At 71.9% G+C, this 22,972-nt stretch overlaps 5 protein-coding genes across 5 annotated transcripts; 2 read left to right on the forward strand and 3 right to left on the reverse strand.

Moving 5' to 3' along the window:
• Nucleotides 1-615: 615 nt before the first annotated feature.
• AURANDRAFT_17602 (hypothetical protein) lies at nucleotides 616-924 on the reverse strand (the record flags this gene model as incomplete). Its single annotated transcript, XM_009034475.1, has 1 exon — nucleotides 616-924. A coding segment is annotated over one exon (309 nt), but the record flags the coding sequence as incomplete, so codon positions are not given.
• Nucleotides 925-3,123: 2,199 nt separating this feature from the next.
• AURANDRAFT_60572 (hypothetical protein) lies at nucleotides 3,124-5,280 on the forward strand (the record flags this gene model as incomplete). The annotated part of the gene is made up of 2 exons (XM_009034031.1): nucleotides 3,124-4,487; nucleotides 4,713-5,280. The coding sequence occupies 2 exons, from the start codon at nucleotides 3,124-3,126 to the stop codon at nucleotides 5,278-5,280; spliced, it is 1,932 nt and encodes a 643-aa protein (XP_009032279.1).
• A 1,799-nt stretch (nucleotides 5,281-7,079) lies between these two features.
• AURANDRAFT_69593 (hypothetical protein) lies at nucleotides 7,080-8,751 on the forward strand (the record flags this gene model as incomplete). Its single annotated transcript, XM_009034032.1, has 1 exon — nucleotides 7,080-8,751. The coding sequence occupies one exon, from the start codon at nucleotides 7,108-7,110 to the stop codon at nucleotides 8,740-8,742; it is 1,635 nt and encodes a 544-aa protein (XP_009032280.1).
• Nucleotides 8,752-8,787: 36 nt separating this feature from the next.
• Nucleotides 8,788-12,877, reverse strand: AURANDRAFT_60573 (hypothetical protein; the record flags this gene model as incomplete). Its single annotated transcript, XM_009034474.1, has 3 exons — nucleotides 8,788-9,814; nucleotides 10,103-11,213; nucleotides 11,254-12,877. 3 exons carry the CDS (start codon nucleotides 12,875-12,877, stop codon nucleotides 8,788-8,790), a joined length of 3,762 nt encoding a protein of 1,253 aa, XP_009032722.1.
• Nucleotides 12,878-15,847: 2,970 nt separating this feature from the next.
• On the reverse strand, nucleotides 15,848-22,711 carry AURANDRAFT_70519 (hypothetical protein; the record flags this gene model as incomplete). The annotated part of the gene is made up of 6 exons (XM_009034473.1): nucleotides 15,848-16,594; nucleotides 16,795-18,793; nucleotides 18,935-18,938; nucleotides 18,967-21,052; nucleotides 21,148-21,241; nucleotides 21,612-22,711. The coding sequence occupies 6 exons, from the start codon at nucleotides 22,709-22,711 to the stop codon at nucleotides 15,875-15,877; spliced, it is 6,003 nt and encodes a 2,000-aa protein (XP_009032721.1).
• Nucleotides 22,712-22,972: the final 261 nt, after the last annotated feature.

Genomic DNA, 22,972 nt, shown 5'->3' on the forward strand with positions numbered 1-22,972 from the left:
CGCACACCCAGACCCAGCGCGCCAGGGTCTCGAGGCCGTGCGCGTGCACGCAGCGCGAGAGCGGCGCGAACGCCATCGCGCCGCTCGACACGAGCGCGCCGCTCGGGTGCTCCAGGGCGTCGAGCTCGACGCGCAGGAATTTCGGGTGGAGGAAGCCCTTGGACGCGAAGGCCATCAGCGGCGCGAGGCCCGCGACGGAGCAGATCGTCTGCGCCGCCAGCGCGCCGCGCGCCCAGGGCCGCGGCGCGAGCAGGCGCAGGAACATGGCCCAGAGCGCGCCGAGCCCCGCCGTGCCGAGCGCGAGGGAGCAAAAGGCCCCCTGGCAGTGCTTCACGGTGCGCGGCGGCCTCGGCAGCCCGTCGACCTTGAGGAAGGTCCGGCAGCAGGCGCGGCGCGTCGGGGCAGCCCTCTCCTCATCGCTCGCTGCCTCCACCGCCGTGGCGCTGGCGCCCTTGCACATCGAGGCGTGTGCGCGTCGAGGGCTCGTGCTGGATCACGCCATGGCGGCCAATGACGGACCGGCCCAACCGATGATCGGGACGCCTGCGATCTCGACGAATTCTTCGATTTGCGGCACTATGCTTCAACGTTACCTTCATATAAAATTCAGTCCTCGAGGCCGAGCCTGACGAGGATCTGGTGCATGACGTGCGGGTAGGCGAGGTGGCCCGCGACGAGGTCCGAGAGGTCGACGTTCTCGACGATGGGGTCGTCGTCGCCGCGCGTCGCGCGCTCCGGGCTCCGCACGGGCCGCTCGCCCGCGACGCCCGCGATGGACCAGGCCTTGGCGCGGTAGACGAGCTTGAGCATGAAGTCGTGGCGCGAGAAGCCGTTGATGAGGCGCCCGGCGACGGCGGCCCGCGCCTTGCGCCACCGCGCGGGCGTCGCGGACACGGGCGCTCCCAGCAGCACCGCGTTCTCGACGCGGCTCGCGGCGCGGTCGCGCACGGCCAACGGCCGGCTTGCGTCGTCGGCGATCTCCGCCAGCGCCTCGAGGCAGTGGAGCACGAGGCGCGCGCCCGCGCCGTAGCCCACGAGCGTCGCGGGGCCGTCGTCGCCCGGGCCCATGAGCAGATCCGCGAGGCGGCGCCCCGCGGCCTCGCTCCGCGCGATGGCGACGGCCCAGGGGTCGTCGAGCTTCGCGAAGCGCTCGAGCAAAGCCAGCGGCAGCGTCGCGGCGCCGAGCGCGGACCGCCGGAGCATCTCGTCGACGACGCCGCGCGTCACCTGTGTGGAATTCAAACCTTCAACCCGACTTCAATGTGCGCATATGCGACAAGTTCGACGCAACCTCTTCGGCCGTGCTTCGAGAACTCGACGAGAGCAATCGATCCGTCCAAAAATCAGCCGAATCGACTTCGATGTGACCGAGCTAGAGAATTCTGAAGTTTGGTCAGGACCACCCAAACCAGTGGTTGAATTCCACACAGCGCGCCACGCGCTCCTTCGCCTCGACCCAGAGGCTCGCGTCGGCCATCTGGTCGTGGAGCCGCCGCAGGGCCGCGCGCTCCCAGAGCACGACGCGCTCGTAGGACGTGTGGGGGAACGTCTCGGCCCACCAGTCGCAGGCCTCGAGGCGCAGCGGCGCCGCGCGCGCGCGCGCGTCGTCGCCGGGCGGCGGCGGCTCCGCGTCGGCCTCGAAGATCGTCGCGCCCTCGGCCAGGGGCTCGTTGAGGCCCGACAGGTTCCCGATGAGCGGCGGCGCGGCGACCCTCTTGGGTTTTTCGGGCAGCGCGTCGGGCCGCATCTCGTCCCACGAGTCGGACAGCTCCCGCGCGGCCTCGTCGCCGCGCAGGGGCGCCACGGCGCGGACGCACCCGCCGGAGCCGAAGGCGCCGCGCGCGTCGTGGCCGTCGGCGACCCAGCCCGGCACGAGGAAGAACCGCGGCACGCCGCGCGGCTCCGACGCCGCGGACCGCTCGAGCGACACGTCCAGGAGCGTCTCGCCGGCCGCGGCGCCGTCGGAGCCGTCGAGCGACACGAGGTCCGCCGCGCCGGCGTAGTCCAGCTCGTCCTCGTCGTCCTCGTCGTCGTCCGGCGCCGCGACGGCGAGCACCCTCGGCTCCGGCCGCCCGCCCAGGGGCATGAGCTCCCAGTCCGCGTGGCTCACGAAGCGCCGCCGCGCCTTCAACCCGCTCATGCCCGCGCCCAACGCGCCGAAGACGCCCGTGATGCAGCCCGCGACGGCCGCGGCCGCGCCCTCGGTCGCGGCCGTCGTCGCGCCGAGCGCCGTCGCGCCGCCGAGCAGCGACGCCGCGAGCGACGGCGCCGCGACGACGCCGCTCAGGGCCAGGAGCGCGCCGCCGCCCACGGCCGTGAGCGACACCTGGGCGGCGACGGACAGCTTGACGGCCTTCTTCCGCCGCGGCGCGCCGGGCTCCGCGACGTCGCCGGCGACGCGCGCGCCCCTCGCCGCCTCGGCCTCCGCGGGCACGACGCGCCGGCTCCAGGACACGCCGCAGGCGCCCGCGAGCTCCTTGAGCACGGCGCGGCCCCGCGCGTCGTAGCGGCGCGCGGCGATCTCCGCCGCCGCGACGGCGGCGACGCACCGCGCGCCGCGGTCCTCGCCGAGCGCGGCGCCGCGGCTCGCGATCTCGCGCTCGGGCGTCCGCAGCACGACGAACTCGTCCTCCTCGCGCTCGTCGTCGGCGTGCTCCGCCGTCGCGACGCGCGCCGTCGCGGCCGTCGCCGTCGCGCCGACGGCCGCCGCCGCGCGGCGGACGAAGCCCGCGACCCAGTCGCCGTGGCTCACGCGGTGGGAGATCTCGCAGCGCGCGCCGTAGGCCGCGACGCCGCAGGCGACGAGCTCCAGGAACTCGTGGGCCGTCGCCGGGTCGGGGTGGGGCGCCGGCGCCGGCTCGTCGGCCTCGAGGAAGGGCAGGGCGCCGAGGCTCGCCGTCGACGCCGTCGGCGTCGTCTCCGGCGATGGTTCCTGCTGCGTCATCTCCGTCTCCGGCGCGTCGTCGTCGGCCCCGCCGGGCCCCGGGGCCTCCATTTAAAGAGCTTCTTCCAGGCTCATGCTGCGCCGATGCGGGTCGAACATTCGTGAGATGGGTCGATGCTGCCACAAAAAGTCTGGCGAGCCTCTTTGTTGAGCAATTGAGTTGAGCTCTCGTCAGGAGCATGGCACGCGCCGTTCGCGGCGCCGCCCTAACGCTGGCGCTCCTCGGCGCATCGGCCCTTTCGCACAACCCCGTGCGCCGCCCGCCGTCGGCGCCGAGAGCCGCGACGACCGCGGTAAGCGCCGCGACGACGGACGTGGAGCTCGGCACGTGGATGCTGCTCGTGCCCGAGCTCAACGCCATGCCCGGCCGCTTCGACTTCGACCAGACGGAGTTCATGTCGGCGGAGGAACTTTTGGAGCGCGTCGACGGCCTCGCGGAGGCCGCCGTGCTGTCGACCTGCGACCGCTACGTCGTCGTCGCCGCCGCGACGCGCGACGTCGACGGCGTCCTCGCGGCCATCGAGGCGCGCGTGACGATGGAGATCGCCGTGCGCGCGGGGCGCACGGGCCGCCAGCTCCTGCTCGCCGCGGGGGCCGACGGCGCCGCGCCCTACGCGCCGCGCGCGCCGCTGCCGGCCGTCGAGGAACTGCCCGGCGGCGCCGTCGACGCGCTCGCGGCGGCCTTCGCGGGCCTCCGGGACGAGCGGCGCGGCGGCGGCGACCTCGTCGCGGACCTGCTCGGCGAGGAGCGCGCGGGCAAGCGCGAGCAGGTCCGCGCGCCCGCGGCGGCGCCCGCGCCGACGCGGCGCGACGCGACCGACGAGCTCACGGCCGCGCAGCGCGAGAAGCTCGCGATCCGCGCCGCGAAGCGCGAGGCGCGCGAGCGGGCGCGCCTCGAGGCCAAGGCGGCGACGTTCCTGCCGCTCGCGAAGACGACGACGCGCGAGGCCACGGAGAAGTTCATGCTGCGGCTCGGCGCGGGCCTCGAGTCGACGATCGTCGGCGACCTGACGATCGGCCGCCAGCTCTGGGACCTGCGCGAGGCGTGCCTCGCGACGGGCGCCATCGCGACGAACGGCCCCCTCTGCGCGCTCGTCGACGCGGCGCGCGCCGCGGGCCGGCGGACGCGCGACGAGCGGCTCGGCGACCTGAGCATCGCGCGGTTCCCGTCGCGCGAGGACCGCATGACCGACGACGAGAAGCGCGCCGTGCTCGACCACGCGCGCATGGTCGTCGCGGACGAGCACGCGAGCCTCAAGGCCGAGCGGAAGGTCCGGCGCGCGGCCGGCGCGATCTCGGAGCTGCGCCGCCGCAGCGACGAGCGCGTGCGGCGCGCCGCGGACGCCGGCGCCGACAACCGCCGCGCGCGCGCCGCGGCGAACGCCGTCCTCCACGCGCCCACGATCGCCCTCCGCGGCGACCCGCCCGACGCGGCCGCCGTCGCCGACGCCGCGCTCGCCGCCGTCGACGCGGCGCTCGCGCGCGTCCTCGCCGGCGACGCCGTCGTGACGACGCGCACGCGCCGGACGGAGGTCGTGGGGCGGTAACACCTTGACCGATGTTCAACACGGGTTCAACAATCCAGAAGGTGCAGTTTCTACCCGAGTTTCCTCGAGGGCGCCGACGCGAGCCCGCCGCCGCCTCGTCGCGTCGCGCCCCCAGCTCGTCGTCGCAGCGCGCCCAAGCTCGTCGTCGCATCGCGTCGTCGTCGCGCGCCTCGCTGAACGCTTGTCACAGCGACCATGGGCGCCGCGACGTCCACGGACAGCGGCGGCGCGAAGCTCAAGCCCGACGACAACTCGACGCCGCTCCTGTCGTCGAAGAGCGACGGCGCGCCGAAGGAGTGGAAGGCGGGCCTCTGCTCCTGCATGGAGTACCCCGGCGTCAACGTCTGCGCCTTCTACGCGCCCTGCTTCCGCTTCGCGCAGACCGCCGTGCGCGCTCGCATGAAACCGAACTGGGGCTTCGTCTTCTGGTTCGCGCTCTACTTGTTCGGGTTCCTGCTCTTCTTCTGCCCGCTGCTCTGGCCCTGGTGCAGCGCCGCCTGGCCCCTGAAGCTGTCGTCGACGGCCTACGAGACGCAGATCTGGTTCCCCTGGTGCGCGATCTGGTACCTGTCGCTGCCGACGATCGTCGCCGTCGGCGCGTGGAAGCGCTACGAGATCCGGCGCAAGTACAACATCAAGGCCTACGGCGGCGAGGACTGCGGCGCCGCCGAGGACTGCTGCCTCCACTTCTGGTGCGAGCCCTGCGCGCTCGCGCAAGAGGCCGTCGAGGTCGACCTCCAGGAGCTCGGCGTCGCCGTCGCGAGCGCGTCCATGGGCGAGCGGGACTAAAAATCACACTGTTAGAGACAACCCGCCGGGTCGGCGGCGGCGCGGGCGCGTGCCGCGCCGCCGCGTCATGTGGGGCGGACGTCGCGAAGCTCGGGGCGGCGCGCGGCCTAGTGTCAGCCGCCGCCGTGCGCGTGGCCGTGGGAGCACTGCTTCGCGGCCTTGGCCTTGAGGCTCGCCTCCTCGACGTCGTCCTTGCCGTAGTAGAAGAGGATGAAGCGCGCGCAGGGCAGCGCGAGCGCGAGCGCCGCGAGCGCGCGCTCGAGGCCCGCGGCCGCGGACGCGTCGCCGACGACGCTGCGGCCGCAGAGCGGGTCCCGCTTCGTGCCCCGCGCCTCGCGGACGGCGTAGGCGCCGTAGACGAGCCCCGCCAAAGGGAAGAGGAGCGCGGGGCAGCGCATGCGGCGGAGGCCGAGCCGGGCGACGACGACGTCGCCGAGCGTCGCCTTGCGGTCCACGCGGTAATTCATGGCGTGTTTGTAGAGGAGGAACCGTCGGTAGAGCACCTCCGTGAGGCGCAGGGACCAGAAGGCGACCCAGGCTCGAAAGGCGAGCGCTCGCCAGCACGCGCGGCGAAAGTGCGCGGGCCCGTTCGGCGGGTACGCGAGCGGCGCCGCGGCCCAGAACGCGGCGCAGCAGAGGCCGCCGTAGGCGACGACATGGACGCCGCACGCGAAGGGCTCGCGCGCCGCCCAGGCGACGAGCTCCGGCAGCAGGGACACGACCGGCGGCGAGTCGGCGAGAAGGTCCGGATCGGGCAGCGACGTCTCGATGGGCGCCCAGGGACGCTCCGTCTCCGTCGGCGCGCCGGCCATCAGCCACTTCTTCACGTTTTCGACGTCGGCGGCGTCCCTGGTCGTGCTCATCGTTGGGCTGCGGCGCCTCGACAAACCGGGCTTCGCAGGCGGCACCGCCGCAGGGAACCAGGGTACGCGATACCCTAGGAGGGGAATAGCAGCCACTGCGGCGGCGATCCGTTGAGCTTTGGTTTACTATCGGCTCGCTGTATGTGTTTGGTTCCGCTCATCGGCTCGCTGTATGTATTTGGTTCCGCTGATTTCGGGCCGAGAAGCGCCGAGACGGCATGGACGCATTAAATTTAGTCGAGCGCGCCTACCACCGCGCGCGCCCCCCCGCGTGCAAGATCGCTGGGACTGCGCATAGCGCACACATCGGGGCTGCCATCCGCGAAGGAGCGGCAGCGTTTGGATTGCGACTCGCTGAGAACGCAAGCGGCTTCGGGCGACCGATTTGACGGACGCGATGCCCCTCCCCCGGCCCGTGAGCGGCCCGGGCAGCCCCGCGCAGCAGCAGGGATCGTCCGCTGTCGACCCGAGAGCGCCCTGCCACAAGGGTTGGCCCCGCGGACCCGAGGAAGTCGATCTGACATGTTCGCGCTGAAACCGCGTCGCGCGCGCCCGCACGCCCGCGCGCGCGGTGTCGCACGTCGTCCGAGCCAAGTCAGCAACTGAGCAGCCCGAGGGTATCAGACATGTACCCCGAGCCTCCGAGCCAGCCAGCACGCTGCCCAGAGCCCAAAATGGGCTGCCTTTCGGCTCGCAGAGCATGCCGAAATGCTCGAACTTCGCGCAGCGATTCCGGACGACGGTCAGGGTGTCCATGGTCACGGAGCACGTTTCCGAGCACACCAGAGGCACGTCTGCCGCGATCCGTAGCCCGTGACCATGGACAGCCGGCCGCGCGCGCGCCGGAAAATGCCAAAGAGAGGCTCTCCCTGCTTCTCCCCTCATCGATACCCTCTCTTCCTGTTGATGCCGATGATGAGGATGATGAGGCTTGCGGCAAATCCAAGCCGATGGACTTGCTCTGATGCTCCACACTGCAGCTCGCAGACCCGGCCGGCGGCGCGCCGGACGCTTTGAGCGCAACAACCTACCTGGTGCTGCTCAGCGTCCTTGCGGCCGTGGAGCTACGATGCATGCCCTCCTCGTCGCGTCGGTGCTCACCACGACCGCCTTCCGAGCGCCGCATCCCATCCGCCGCCGCACGCGCCGCCGCTCCGTGGGCACGGCCCTCGACGACGTGACGACCGAAGCGACCAAGGTCTTCGTCCCCTACGAGGGCGCGGTCCCGGCCTACGTGCGCGGCACGTACTACCGCAACGGCCCCGGCGCTTGGACGACGAAGGCGCAGAACCTGACGCACCTCTTCGACGGCTTCGCGCTGCTCTGCAGCTTCGCGTTCCGCGACGGCGGCGTCGAGCTCACGTCCAAGTTCCTCGCCAGCGAGGCGCGCGCGTTCGCCGTCGAACACGACAAACTGCTCTTCAACGAATTCGGCACGGCCGCGGGCGCGACCCCCGCCGACCGCGTCGCGTCGCTCGTCCGGTCGTCGCTCCGCGGCGGCACGACGGACAACGCCGTCGTCAACGTCCTCCCGCGACCGGACGGGACGCTCCTCGCGATCTCGGAGCCCACGAGCGCGACGTTCCGCGTCGACGGAGACACGCTCGCGACGCTCGGCCGCGACCGCTACGACGGCGGCGATTCTGTCGGTTTATTGCACACGGCGCACCCGCTGCCGCGGCTGGGGAAGCTCGTGAACGTGGCGACGTCGCTCGCGCCGCCGCGCTACGAGGTCTACGTCGCCGACGACGGCCTGCGAAACCCGAGGCGCGTCGCGTCGCTGCCGAGCGCGCGCGCCTTCGACGTGTCGTGGCACCACGCCTTCGCGGCGACGGCGACGAAGGCCGTCGTCGTCGAGACGCCGGCCGTCTACAACGTCGGCGCGCTGATGGGCGCGGTCGGCGCGGACCACGTCGCCTTCGACTGGAAGCCCGAGGGCGGCACCTGGGTCACCGTCGTCGACATCGCGAGCGGCGCCGTGGTCGCGCGGCGCCGCTGCGAGCGCAACTTCTTCTTCTTCCACTGCGCGAACGCTTTTGAGGAGGACGGCAGCGTGCGCGTGGATCTCTGCGTCTACGACGACGCGAGGATCGTCGACGGCCTGTCCCTCGCGGCCATGCGGCGGGACCCGGCCGTCGGCGGCGTCGAGGTCGGCCGCCTCGCGCGCCTCGACGTCGCGCTCGACGGCGACGCGCCGGCGACGCTCGAGTACCTGGACGACGCGGCGGCGACGGGGGATTTCAGCGAGTTCCCCGTCGTCAACCCGGCCGTCGCGGGCGCGCGGCACCGCTACGTCTACGCCGTCGGCGCCGCGCGGCCGACGAACGTCGCGAACGTGCTGACGAAGACGGACTGCGACGCCCGGACGACGAACACGCTCGCGTGGCCCGGCGTCGCCGTCGTCGGCGAGCCCCTCTTCGTGCCCGACCCGGCGGGCGCGCGCGAGGACGACGGCGCGCTGCTCGTCGTGCTGCACGACGTGTCCGGAGACGCGCACGTCGCCGTCGTCGACGCGCGGACCTTCGCCGAGGTCGCGCGCGCGACGATGCCGCGCGGCGCCGTGCCCTACGGCTTCCACGGCGCGTGGCGCGCGGCGTAAGATTCCGCGGCGGCACGTCGAGTCTATCATGCGGCCGAGCGGCGCCTAGCGTAACTCTTTCGCGAGGTCTTCCGCGTGCGTCTGCTCGAGCAGGGTCGAGAGGAGCGCGGGCAGGTGGAGGAGGAGCGACGGCGGCGGTTGCTCGGGGGAGGAGCGCAGCAGGAGCCGCCGCGCCTGGAGCCAGAACTTGAGCCGCGCGAGCCGCGCACCGTGCGTTCCGTCGACGCGGATGCCGCGCGCGCCGCAGACCTCGAGGAGCTCGCGGTTCGAGAGGCAGACGTCGCCGTCGGGCGTGCTCAAGTCCGCGTCGAGCGCGTCGTCCTCGGCCTTGGCGGCGGCCGCGGCCGCGGCGAGCACCGCGCGGATCTTCCGGTTTCGGGTGAACCTGAGGCCGAAGCGGCCCTTGGGCCGCGGCCGCGCGCAGCGCGCGAGGCGGATGAGGTGGCGCCGGCTCAGGTCCTCGAGCGCGAGGCCGCCGCCGTCGCAGAACGCGTCCGCGACGGAGCCCAGCGAGCCGAGGTCCGGCGCGGCGCCGCCGCCCTCGGCCGCCGCCGCGGGCTCGGCGACGACGTCCCCCGGGAGCGGCGCCGCCGTCGGCGCGCGCCCCTGGCTCGTCTTCCGCGTGAGCTCCTCGAGGAGCTTCGCGTGCCGCCGCCGCGCGCCCTCGCCGTCCTTCCGCGCGAAGGCGTAGCACTGGCCGTCGGTCCAGAACTGGGGGGTGAGGAGCGTCCGCGGCATCGTCGCCGCGACGCCGATCAACACGAGCCCGAAGGGCGGCGGCAGCGGGTTCGCGAGGAGCGGCAGCATGCGCAGCGCATGCTTCGGCGCGTTGGCCTGCACCTTGTGCTCGCGCCAGGTGAGCCGGTGGAGCGGCTGGTGGCGCTGGCGGAGCGCGCGCCACAGCTTGACGTCGGCCCAGAGCTGCTTCGCGCCCTTGAAATACGCTTTAATCGCGTCGCGGCGCGTCTCCGTGCTCACGTCCGGGAACGGGATGTCCGACGGTGCCATGAGCTCCATGTCCGGCGCGGGCCGCAGGCCGGTCAGCGTCGGCGCGGCGCTCCCGTTGAGGGAGCTGTTGCTTATTGGGGTTGTGACGGCGGCGGAACCACCGCGCAGCTGCAACGACGTCCGCGCCGACGCCCACGACATGAACGTCACGGCTAACAACGCGCGCTTGCACCATCTCTGAGCCATGCCCGTTTCGGCCACTTGTTTGGGCTCGCGGACAGAGCGCCGGGGCTCCTCGAGCGCCGCCGGCGGCCTCCGACGGTGACGCGTACGCGCGCCCGGCGTCGAGTCCTCGGCGTCGAGTCCTCGTCGTCGCAGTCGTTCAAAGAGCTCCCTCCAGGGGGATTAACACGCGCGGACGACGTAGGTCCCGCCCGCCTCCGTCGCGAGGTGAAAGCAGGCGTCGCAGGCGGCGTCGTCCGCGCGGGGCAGCGGCCCCGACGCGTCGCAGAGCGCGGCCGCGGCGAACGCGTCCGCCGGGATGCGCAGGTCGCCGCCGCGCTCCGCGCGGACGGCGAGGCGCGCGAGCGGCGCGCGCGCCTCCCTCGAGGCGCTCAGCAGGAACGCGCCGTCGACGCGCAGCCGCTCGAAGGCCGCGGGCGCGTCGTCCGGCCAGCCGGCGAAGAGCCGGAGCACGCCGCCGTCGACGACGCGCGCGAGCGCGAAGCCCACGGCCGCGAGCGCGCCGTTCTGCTCCAATCCTCCGCCGCCGAGGTCGGGCCAGCCGTTGGGCGTCGCGCGCCGCGCGTACGCCGCCGACAAGTTGGCCCACAGCGCGCCGGCGTCGCGCCCGTCGACGACGAGCGCGGACGCGGGCCAGTTCAGGACGAAGCCGTTGCCCGGCGCGAAGTCCGTGACGTCGTTGACGAGCGCCACCGTGTTCCGCGCGACGCTCAGGAGCTCGCGGTCGACGCGCGCCGACGCCGCGTCGACGAGGCGGCCCGGCCAGATCGCCGCGAGGTGCGTGATCGCGTAGGCCGCGTTGGAGTCGGGCGCTGGCTGCGCGGGCCCCGCGTTGACCGCCTCGGCGAAGACGCGGCCGCGCGACGCGTTCGCGAGCGGGAAGGGCGCGAGCGCCGCGAGGCTCCTCGACCACCGCTCGACGTCGTCGCCGAAGTCGATGAGCCGCTGGTAGACCATGCGCGCGTACGCGAGGTCCTGATGGTTGTTGTGCTGCGCGACTTTAGGGTCCGAGTTGCACGTCTCCTGGGCGCACGTAAAGGGGAGGTCTCCGTCGACGGCGTAGCTCTCGTAGAATTCGGCGACGCCCCGCAGGTAGGGCACGAGCTGTTCCTCCAGGAACGCCTCGTCGCGCGTGCCGTCGTAGTAGGACAGCATCGGCGTCGCGACCAGCCCGGCCACGAACCGCGTGCCGTCGTCGAAGCAGCACTCCATGCCCCGGAAGGCGCCCGTGCAGCTGACAAAGGCAAAACCGCCAAAGCCGCCGAAGTCGCTCGCGCGCGCTGCAGCCGAAATCGTAATCCCAATCGGGCGTCGGCCCACAGGACATGCCCGAGACCTCCGCGCCGGCGACGTCGGGCCAGCCTCCCAGCGACCAGTCCTCGAGCGCCGCGCGGCGCCGCGCGAGCTCCACGAGCCGCGACTCCTTCAGGATGAAGTCGTTGTACTGGGCGGCGAGCTCCGGCGCGTTCAGCATCGTCGTCGCCCAGTAGTTGGCCTCGAAATTGTAGTCGAGCGTCACGTCGTCGCTCCACCCCGGGAAGTCCGTGGTACTGTACGGGCCCCAGAGCGCCGGCGGCGTCTTTCCGACGCGCATGGCGCCGCGCTGCAGGTACAGAGACGCGTAGAAGTAGCGCTCGAGGTCCGGGTGCGCGTCGAGCGAGAGCGACGTGACCTGGGTCCAGTAGTCCTCCCAGAACGCCGCGGTCGCCGACGCGTTCTCGGTCTCGACCGCCGCCGCCGCGACGGCCGCCGCGAGCGGGTCCTCCGCGTCGCGCTCCGAGAGCACGGCGACGCGCAGCGCCAACCGTTCGCCGCACGAAACGTCGTAGAGGAAGGAGCGCGACCGCCCGTCGGGCGCCGGCGCCGACTTCCGAGCGTCGAGGGCAACGCCCTCGCGGAGCAGCCGCGCCGCCACGGCGACGCCGTTGGACTCGAGGCGCGGCGCGAGCGCGAGGCAGCGGCCCGAGTCCGCGTCCTCGAGGAAGCCGTCGTCGTTCAAGCTCCACCGCGTCGCGGCGTCGCAGGCGCCGACGGCGACGACGTACTTGCTCGACTGGCAGGCGCCCGTCGCGTTCGCGTCCGTGTAGTACGAGTGCGGCGGGCACGCGGCGTCGACGCCCGTGTCCTTCGCCGCGAGGCACGACGTCCCTTCGGGCGATTCGACGCGGCCGTCGGCGCGGAGGCGCCAGCGCGTCGTGTTGTCGCAGGGCGCGGCGACGGGCGACCCGTGCCGCAGGGCGACGCACTGGCCCGCGGCGCCTCGTAAGAAGCCGGACGCGTCGACGGCGAACGCGCGCTCCGAATTGAAGACGATCTGGCTCGTGGTGCAGGGGACCATGAGCGGCGCCCGCCAGCCGTCGTCCTTGACCGAGGCCTTTTCGAGCGCCGGCGTCGATGCGTTGAGCACCAGCGGCATCGCGAAGAGGTTGTCGCTGCCGATCGTCAGATTAAGCTCCGCCGCGGCTCCCGCGCACGTCGCGACGACGTCGGCGACGAGGACGTTCTCGAGGAGCACGCGCGCGTTCGACATCTCGATGGACACGTCGGCGTTGGAGACGCGCGCGGCGAGCGTCGCGTTGGAGATGGTCTGGGACGCGGTAAAGGCCGGCAGCGTCTCGCCCGCGACGCCGAGGAGCACGAAGCCCGGCGAAAAGTGCATGAAGCTCGCGTGGAAGGTTAACGCGTCGGGCCAGCCCCAGTAGTCGTTCTTGCCGAAATAGAGGCCCAGCGCCTCGTCGCCGCCGGGCGCGCCGCCGGGCGGGCCGAGGGCCGTGCCGGGGCTGCCGCCGATGACGACTCCCAGGTCGCCGTTGCCAACGATTGGTCCGTCGGGCACGACGCGGCATGGCGCGCACTTTGGCGTGGCGTTCCATTGAAACGCGTCGTCGACGCGCGACGGTGGAGTTGCGGCTGCCACTGCGACGAGGACGAATCGGAGAGCCATGCTGTGTGCAAGGTATTCAAGGGCTGCTTCATCATTGGAGGACGCGGGGGGTTCGCGTCCGGGCGTCCGGGGTGTCCGGCCGGCGTCCGGGCGCGTCCTGGGCGCGTCCTGGGCGCGTCCGGGCGTCCGGCGGGCGTCCTGGGGGCGTCCAGCCTGGACGCATGCGGAGTCCTCAGACAGGTCCCGAGAGCTTCGTGGGTGCTCCGGAGCTGGTCGACAGGCCGCGTCTCGCCAGACGCGGTGCAGAAAAGTTTATGTCCGCGGGTGGATATGGGGCGCCGGGGAAGTGCCCCCTCCCGGGGGAAGTGCGGGAAAGAGTGCTCGAGTTGGGAGGCGTCCGGCAGAGTTCGGCCGCGGGCGGGGCGGTCAGCCGCGGCGAAACGCGCCGCGCTCCTTCGCGACGGCGGCGCCTCGCTTCTTCCTCGGCACTTCGGAGCACGCGCGAGTTGGCCGCGCGATGCGTTCTCATCGGCAGAGGGCCACGGCGACCGCGGTGCGAGTTCCACTGGACGCGAACTCATGCGCGGGAGCACGGGCGTGCGAGTCGGTGAGCGCGCAAGGCTCGCAGGTGCTTGCGTCGCCGTCAGTAGAGGCCGCCGAAGGACTGGCGCCACGCGCCCGCCCACGGGCCACCGAGGCTTCCTTGTGCCTAGGGTTTGTATCGACGTGGACTTCGGCGGCGCGCAGCGCATCCGTCGCTCGACGGCAGAGGCAGCACGCTTCTTTGGGCTGCCCGAGCCCGAGCACCTGCGTCGTGACAACCCGCTGTTCAGAGGGGCGATGGTGAAGCGGCGGGCGCGTTCTCTTGGTCTGCGACGGGCGCGCGCGGCGTCCATACGCCGGCGTTGGGCAGCCGCGCCAAGACTTGCACAATTATAACGTGCAGCTCGGACAGTCGATCCTCGGCAGAGTGGCGGTTGCTTCGACTGGCTGTGCTGCGACACGCTGCCGCGGCCGTCGCCGTGCCCCGCAGCGGACTGGTTGAACAGGCTACGCATTTCAGGAACGCGTAGCTACAACTCGGCCCGCAGAATCGGCGGCGCGCCCCATAGCGGCGCGCGCTCGCACGCCGACTCGCACCGCATCATCTGCTCGTTCCAAGGGCTGCCCCGTAGCTCCAGGTCCGTCGGCGTGCTGCCGGGGCGTGCCGGGGCTGACGCGAGGCCCGGCGAGAGAACAACCCTCAGACCAGACGCCACGACCCACGACCCGGCGAAAAGGTTCGCGCGCGCGAACCCCGTCTCAGGAACTCCGCGAGGACCTTGTGCCGGCCGGCCGCGACCGCAAATTCACCGCTCGCAGCGCAGCGACCACGCCCCCTACGCGCGACGCGCGGTCGAGGCTACCGCCGCCCCGTCCCCCACCGACCGCCACGCGTGCTCCATTACCCGCCGCGGGAGGTGGCTGCTGGCTCCACTACAGTAATGTCAATCTATAGCTAGTCTCCAAATCGCATCAGCGAGTACTCTGGGCGCCTCGGACTGCTGCTGGGCGCGTCCTGGGCGCGTCCGGGGCGCGTCCGGGCGTCCGGCGTGTCCGCCGGGCGTCCGGGCGCGTCCGGGGCGCGTCCGGGCGCGAACCCCCCGCGTCCTCCATTGACATTGGCCGCCGACACGGCCGATGAGGGGCAAGCGAGTCGTCTCCTGACCGCGGCTCGGCGGGGCATGGCCTCCGAACCGCGCGCGATCACATCGACGGAGGCCCTAAAGCTGCTGAATGCCGCCAGCATTGACAACCTGGCCCCGGAAGACGCGTCGGTGCTTCACGCCCTCGCAGTCTCTGTCGCCAGCCGAGACTCCGCCGCGGCGGAACAGCTCGATGCCATGACCGCACCGCTGGCGGCTCCGCTCGCCGTCCTTCCACCGGAGTGCGTCGTTCATGGCCTGGCGATGTTGCCCTTCACGGACCTGAACGCTGTCGCGAGCGTCTGCAAGTCGTGGCGCGTGCTGCGGGCGTCGTCGTCGTTTCTCGCGGCGCGAAAGGCCGTGGATGAGCGCGTGCTCGTGGTTGCGGGATGGCACGACCGTGAGGCACTAAATGTCCGCGGTACCTACGTGTTGAAGAAACGGAGCGGGCGAGACGGCCTTGAATTCAGTGAGGCGGGGTTAGGCGACACCAGCGGACGCGACTTCTGGCATGACGGGCTCATAGCAGATGCTCCTTTGAAAGCAGATGCACAGCTGGTGGTCTATCAGGGTAAGCTCCTCATAGTCTACAGCGCTTTGCACCCCAAAAACAAGTACTCCTGTTATATGTATGACGTCAAAATCCAACGCTGGGAACCTATGATCATGCCTTCGGAATTTGATGATTGCCATGATGGTCTCGATTCCATTTGTGTGATTGGTGCCGAAATTGCGACGATATGCGGAGGTCGGTGGCACCCTAAAGGTACAGTGTTGTTGAGGAGCTTCCGTCCGGGCCGCAACTCGTGGTTGCCGCTGCCGCAGCCCCCAACCAACATCCGTGGCACTCTTTTCCACTATCAAAACGTGCTTTATTTGTTTGGTGGGTCACCAATCGAACCATTTAACCCTATTCCCTCAGACGAGCTGCATGCCCTCGATCTCGCAGCAAATTCTTGGAAGGTGTGTGCCCGAATGCCCACGCCGCGCTCCGAGGTATGCGTCGTGGAGCTGGATGGATGTCTTTGGGTACTGGGAGGGATGATTAACTGCGTCAATGAAGAGTATGGCCCGCAGGTGGAATCATATGATCCCTCGACGGACCGCTGGACGGTCCAGCCGTCGTTGCCAATGGGTCGGCGAGAGTGCTTTGGCTTGGCAGCGACCGCCCAGCACGGCAAAATCGTCGTTATCGCCGGGAACAATTGGGTCCTCATCCGTGGCGGTTGGGTCCAGTTGCCCAGCGTGCCGAACATATTGCGACCGTGGCACGAAGAGGAAGACTCTCAAGGACTTCTCAATGGGGCTGCCCATTTCGCGAAGCTCGCATCCCTCCCCCTCTGGTAACACCGCCGCTTAGAGCACGACACGCCTAGACCCCGCCGCGGACGAAGAGCCCGATGAGGCGCCAGATGACGCGGACGATGAAGCGCCGCGGCGGCGGCGCGCCGCTCGCGGCGACGGACGTCGTGGCGACGTCGACGGAGGGCGTCTCGGAGAGGGTCTCGGAGAAGGACTCGGCGCGGGGCTTCGTCGTCGGCGACTCGTAGTAGTCGGCGATGAGGTTCGCGGTCGCGTCGCCCTGCTCGGGGGACAGGATCCGGCTGAACGTGCCGCGCGGCTCCGCGTCCGCGCACGGCGGCGAGCCGACGCCCCCCGCGACGTCGGGCCCGCCCGGCGGCGACGGCGGCGTGTCGACGCGCGGCGCCGGCGCGGCGGCGTCGTCGTCGGGCTCGTCCGCGGCCGCGAACATGCGCGTCGCCGCGGACGCCTGCCGCTTCGGCGTGCCCCGCGGCGACGCGACGCCGTCCGAGTCCGGCAGCACGAAGGGCTTCGCGGCGCTCGGCGTCGCGGGGGGCGCGTCGAGCGGCGGCGGCGGCGGCGTCGGCGTGTCCTCGGGGTCGAGGTCGTCCTCGAACGTGACGCTGTCGCCCTGCCCGAAGTCGACGATGCGGCTCCCCCGGCGGCTGCCCTTGGCCGTCTTCGGCGACTCGACGGGCCGCTTGATGGGGATCGTCGTGTTCTCGTCGAAGAGGGCGTTGACGGACATGCGCCGCGCCTTGGCCGGCGACTTGGTCGGCGCGCCCTTGACCTGGGCAGGACAAGAGTGCGAAATTCCCAACTTCAAGGGCTCCTAGCTCGGCCGGTTTCCACTCGTTTCGGCTGATTTTTGGACGAGCGATCATCTCTCGGAACGGTCTCGAAGCGTGGATGCTTTTTCCGGAACGCGCGCGCGCGGAACACTCATGTTGAAGCGACGTTGAATCACCCTTGTCCTGCCCTGCCCTTGACCTTGCCGACGATCTGCACGGAGCTCCGCCGCCGGCTCGGCGACTTCTCCGGGATGCCCTGGAGCGTGCCGACGATGATGACGCTCGGGCCCTTGGGCTTCGACGGCGTCCGCCGGTACTCGACGCCCGTGTCGCGCCGCGACCGCGTCGGCGTCGTCGGCGACGACGACGGCGGCGACGACGACGGCGGCGACGGCGGCGCGTCGTCCGCGGCGACGTCCTCCGCCTCGTCTTCCGCGACGCGCAGGTGCGGGTGCCTCGCGAAGGCCGAGAAGACGGCGAAGAGCGCCGCGCAGGCGTCGTACTTGCGGTCCTGCCGCGGCAAATAGTCGAGCGCGAGCTTGCCGTCGCCGTCCTTCGCGTCCGCGGCCTCCGGCGCGTACTCCAGGAGCGCGCGGATGAGCCGCGGCGCGCCGCGGGCGAGGCGCCAGACGCCGACGCGGTCGTCCTCGTCGGCGAAGTCCTCCTCCGCGGAGTCCGCGCTCTCGTCGTCGTCGCCGTCGCCGCCGTCGGCCCGCGGCGGCGGCACGTAGTGGTCCCGGTCGACGGTCACGGCGCGGCAGAGGAGGTGCAGCGGCGTCTTGCCGTCGGACTTGCGCGGCGTCGCCGCCGCCGGCGCGTGGTTCGCGAGCAGCGCGACGAGCATGCGCACCGTCGCGACGGGCGGAGTGATCGCGCAGACCTGGTGCAGCGCGAGCTCGCCCGTCTCCGGCAGGACGTGCGACGCGGCGTCGCCGTGGTGCTCGAGGAGGAGCTCGAGGCAGCGCGCGACCTTGTGGCTGAGGAGCTCCTCGCACAATCCGTAGCGCGCGTCGCCGCGCGGGAGCCACTCGAGCGGCGTCTTCGACGCCTTCCCCCGCTGGCGGACCGCGCGCGCGGCCGAGTCCGGCGCCGCGGAGACCAACACGTCGAGCAGGTGGGGCGCCGCGGGCGAGATGGACTTGCGGAAGGCGTGGGCCGCGAGGTGGAGCGGCGAGTCGCCCGCGGACGTCGCGCCGCCGACGGCGCCCGGCCCCGCGTCGAGGAGCGCGTCCAGCGCCGCCCACTTGATGTCGTACTTGCCGTCGCCCGTGGGCTCCTTGAGGATGGGCGCGTGCTTGTGGACGAAGTGGTGGAGGGGCGTCCAGCCGCTCTTGTTCCGCAGCTCCGCGGCTTCCGGGTACGCGTCGACGAGCGCGCCGAGGAACGCCAAATCCTGGGGGCAGTCGAGGGACAGGTGCTGCGCGGCGAGGTGGAGGGGCGTCGCCTCGGCGTCGTCGACCATGCGCGCGCCGGCGTTCCCGTTGGCGAAGAAGGGCCGCACGAAGTCGTCGTCGCGGCGGAGGTGCTGGCCGTGGCGGCTCGCGAGGAGGTGGAGCGCGCCGCGGCCGCCCTTGTCGAGCTTCCTCGTCGACGTCTTCGCCGCGTCGTCGGCGAGCACCTCGCGCAGGCAGATGCCCGCGCAGGCGGCGAACCTGGGGTCGTCCACGGGCAGGTTCTCCCAGGGCCGGAGCCCGCGCTCGCACGGCTCAAAGAGCGCGGCGACGGCCTCGGGCCCGCGCTTCCGCGCGGCGTTGACCAGGGCCTGCACCAGCGACGGCGCGTGGTCCGCGATCTTCTTCGCGTTGGCCCGGCACAACAAACTCACGGCCGTGTCGCCGTTCTGGCACGACGCGAGCGCTTTCGACTCCGGGTTCGCGGCCGACGCGCGGACGAGCGCGTCGAAGACGCTCCGCGCGGGCGCGGGCTTCTGCGACGCAACCAACAAATGGAGGGGCGTGAGCCCCGCGCGGTTCGGCGCGCCCGCCGCGTCGCCGTGGGCCTCGAGGAGCAGGCCGAGCTCCTCGGGCGCGTCCTTGAGGTCGCCCGCGAGGGGCTGGTGCGACACGTAGTTGTGGAGGGGCGTGTTGCCCGCGCGGTCCGTGAGCTTGGCGTCCTGGGGCCGCGCTGCTAAAACGCGCCGCACGGACTTGTGGTGGTGCGCACAGACGAGGTGGAGCACCGTGCCGCCGTCGCCGCGCCTGTGCCGAAACCAAATATTCAACCCGACTTCAATGTGAGCGTATTCGAACGGTTTGGACCAGACTCTTTCACTGTGCTTCGAGAACTCGACGAGAGCGATCGATCCGTCCAAAAATCAGCCGAATCGACTTTGATTTGACCGAGCTAGAGAATTCTCAAGTTTGGTGGGGACCCCCCAAACCAGTGGTTGGTTTCGGCACAGCGCCGCGCGTCTTCCGGGGCCTCTCGCCGTCGCCGTCGTCGCCGTCGTCGTCGTCGTCGTCGTCCGGGTCGAGGGCCTCGGGCGTGTCGATGAGCTCGCCGAGGAGCGCGTGGAAGCAGGCGTCGAAGCGGCCGTCGTGGCGCGGCAGGTAGTCCCACGCGCGCTTGCCGTGGCCGTCGGGCGCCGACGCGGCTTTCGGCGCGACCTTCGCTAACAGCGCCAGCACGTCGGGCACGGCGGGGCCGATGTCGCGCGCGCAGGACGCGCAGGCGAGGTGCGCCGCCGTCGACGCGGCGCCGTCGCCCGTGACCATTTTTGCCGATTCGGGCGCGACGCCCAGGAGCGCGCGGACCTTGAAGACGGCCGCCGCGTCGTCGTCGCAGAGCGACGCCGCGAGGTGGAGCGGCGTCTTGCCGCCCCGGTCCGCGCGCGCCGCGGCGCCCGGCGACGCCTCGAGCAGCGCCGCCACGAGCGCCGCGGCGACGGGGCCGTCGCCGCCGCCGTCGTAGTCGGCGACGCGCGGCGCGGGCGCCGCGCACGCGCGGTGCAGCGGCGTCCGCCCGTCGGCGTCGGCGTCGTCGTAGACGGCCGCGCCGCCCCCGAGCACGTCGGCGACGCGCAGCACGTCCTCCAGCGGCACCTCGGCGCCCTCGGCGCCCGCGAGCACGTGGAGCAGCGACCCGCCGGAGGAATCCCTAAAATTCCTCAAGACCTTCTCGAGGAAGCTCCGCCGCCGCAGCTCCTCCTCGGGCTCGAGGCACACCTCGTCGAGACCGCCGACGACGGCCCGGAAGATCGCGCCCGTCGCCGCGCCGTAGTTCGGGTCGTCGGACGGCAGGTGGTCCCAGGGCTTGCGGCCCTGCTTGCAGCTCCGGAGCGCCGCCGCGGGCGCGAACGACGCCAGCGTCCCCAGGGTCAGCGCGGCGCCCGCGGAGATCTTCCGCCGGTGCGCGTAGCACGCGAGGTGCAGCGGCGTGTCGTTGTCGACGATGGTCGTCCGCGCCGCGGCCTCCGGGCACGCGGCGAGCACGGCGTTCAGCCCCTCGAGGCTCGGGTCGATCTGGAACTGCGCGAACAAGTGGAGCGGCGTCCAGTCGAAGGCGTCGGCGTGCGCCGCGCCCGCGGGGAACGCCGCCAGCAGCTTTTCGAGCGCGCCCACGGACCGCCGCCCCGCGAAGCGCTGGCAGCGGCAGCAGAGGTGCACCGCGAGGCGCCCGTCCGCGTTCGGCCGCGCGGCCGCGTCCATCTTCTCCTCCTCGCAGGCCGCGTCGCGCGCCTCGCGCGGGATCGCGTCGAAGCCCTCGTCCGTCGGGGTCGCCGCGGGCGCGTCGTCCGCTTCCTTCGGCGGCGGCGCGGGCCCCTCCTCGGGGCCGCCGTCCGCCGCGTAGTCGCCCAGAAGCACGCCGACGAGCGCCTCGAACTCCGTCGGGCTCCGGTGGCAGGCGCAGAGGCAGTGCAGGGGCGTGTCGCCCTCCTGGTTCTGGTCCTTGAGGGCCTCCGGGTTGAGGCGCACGACGGCCGCGAGCTGGTCCGCGGCCACGTTGCGGACGCACTTCGTGCACACCAAATGCAGGAGCGTGTTGCCCTCCGCGTCCACGAAGTCGCGCACGTCCTCGCCGCCCAGGCCGCCGACGCTCGCGAGGACCTGGGCCACGTCGCCCGAGGCCACGGCCTCCTCGAGGGGCCGCTTCTTGTGGAACTTCTTCAGCGCGACCGCGTACGCGTCCTGGAGCCGCTGCATCTGGCGGCACGCCTCGTCCTCGTCGCCGATGTTCTTGTCCGGGTGGTAGGTCAGCAGCATGGCCTTGTACTCCTTGCGCACGTCGGCGAGGCTCTCGCAGGTCTCGAAGAATTTGGGGTCCCCGGGCCGGTCGCGCGGCCGCGACCCGTCGCCGACGAACGGCGCGGCGCGCCGCTCCTCGAGCGTCCCCAGGTGGCGCTCGACGTCGTCGCCGAAGTCGTCGTAGTCCCCGCCCAGGCCCCGGCAGTAGTGGTTCAGGGGCAGCCAGCCCCGGTGGTCCACCTCCTTGGCCGCCTCGGGGTGCACCTCGATGACCTGCGCGCGCGGGGCGGTCGCGGCGCGGCGCGCGCGACGCGACGCGAGACGGAAAACGCGGGGCGGCGCGCCCGCTTCAGGTGCTCGGGCGCGACGTTGTAGCTCGCGGAGAAGCGGTGGAGCGCCTTGCGCCCCTGGTCGTCGACGCGCGTCGCGTCGAGCGCGTGGCGCGACGCGAGGCCGAGCGTGCTGTGGTTGTCGGTCCCCTTGGCCATGGTCGCGCTCGTCCGCCGCGCCGCCGGCCCCGTCGCCGCGGCGTCCTCGTCGGAAGCCGTCGTGGTCCCGGCGGCCGCGCCGACGACGACGGCGCAGCCCCAAGTTCACACCGACGAGACACCGATGAGAGGGGGGGGGGGGCCTAGAACCGCCTAATTTCGTTAAAGGCCACCTTGAAGACTCGTTGAACCGTGTTTAGGCCGAGTCCGAGTCCGAGTCGCGCCGGTTCGCGCGGCGCGCGGGCGGGGCCGGGCCCTCGCGCGGCTTGCGCGGCTTGTCCCGGGAGTCGTCGGAGTCGTCGGAGTCGGCGCGGCGCGGCGGCGGCTTCCGCGGCGACGACGACCGCGAGTCCGGGGAGTCGTCGCCGTCGCTGCCCCGCGCCTTCGGCCGCCGGTCGTCCGCCGACGACTCGTCGCCGTCGTCGCGCTTGTCCTCGTAGTCCAGCAGCGGCCGCTCGGGCGTCGGCTCGCCGCCGCCGTCGCTGTCGGAGCCGCCGTCGGGCGCCTTCGCCTTCGCCTTCTTCTTCATCGTCAGCGTCCGAGGGAACCGCGGGAACTTGCTCTTGCTCTTGGGCTTGGGCTTGGGCGTGGCCTTCTTGGGCGCCGGCGTCGGCGCCGCGGCGTCGTCGTCCTTGCCCTCGCCGTCCCCGCGGGGCCGGCCGCCGCCGAACGCGTCGCCGCGCGGCGCGGCCGGCTCCTCGAACTGGACGCCGTGGAGGTACTTGACGTGGACGTAGAGCGTGACGAGGCCGAACAAGACGAAGAGGACCAGGAAGGCGATGCCGAACCAGAAGCCCACGGACAGCGCCTTGGCCGGGATCCGCTTCTCGCGGCCCGGCCGCCGCCGCCGGTCCTTCGCGAGCTGCGCGGTCATCGTCGGGACGCCGACGACGAGGCAGAAGAGCGTGAGGATGAGGAAGAAGAGGCGGATGATCGCCGCCTCCTGCAGCGACAGGGGCGCCCTCGGCGGCAGCGCGCGCGGCTGCGCGCGCTCGCGCCGCAGCGCGCGGTGCGCGTAGACGCAGATCGACGCCTCGAGGAACGCCGGGACGAAGTTGAAGAGCGCGAAGTGGTACTCCGTCGACACGTAGGTCCAGCCGTCGAGCTGGGCCCAGGCGCAGGCGACGGCGCCGATCGCGTGCGTCCACACGTTGAACAACGTCGACCGCGGCCAGTCGAGCGACAGCGCGGAGAAGAGGCCGCAGTACTCCACGAAGCAGCAGACGTAGCCCATCCAGAGCACGAGGTCCACGCGGTCCCGGCGCTCCTTGTACTTGTCGTCGATGTCGTCCTGCGTGTAGAGCCGCTGGTTGTGGCCGAGGGCGCCCACGGGCGGCAGCGTCACCTGGATGCCGTCGATCTTGTCGAAGTAGTAGGACACGAGCAGCACGAAGTGCAGCGTCAGGAACCCGAAGCGCCAGGGCACGAGCGCCCCGAAGAGCATCTCGCACTGTCGCCGCGCGCGGAGCCGCGGCGGGTGCCCAGATTTTGAGAGTGGGCAGCCAAAAGGCAACATCTAGTCCAACACAGACTTTGTTTTTGTTGACCCCTTGGCGTCGTGGCGCGGCCATCGATTGGGTGGCAGCCTGTTAGCCTCGTCGAGGAGCATCGGACCGGGTCAACGCGCACACGTGCATCAGGCCCGCCTCGCCTCGCACACGTGCGCGGCAGCCGCGCCGCCGCGTCGCCGCGGACCGCGGCGACC

This window comes from Aureococcus anophagefferens (genome assembly GCF_000186865.1).
Source record: "Aureococcus anophagefferens unplaced genomic scaffold AURANscaffold_1, whole genome shotgun sequence".
In the NCBI taxonomy this organism is placed as follows: domain Eukaryota; class Pelagophyceae; order Pelagomonadales; family Pelagomonadaceae; genus Aureococcus; species Aureococcus anophagefferens.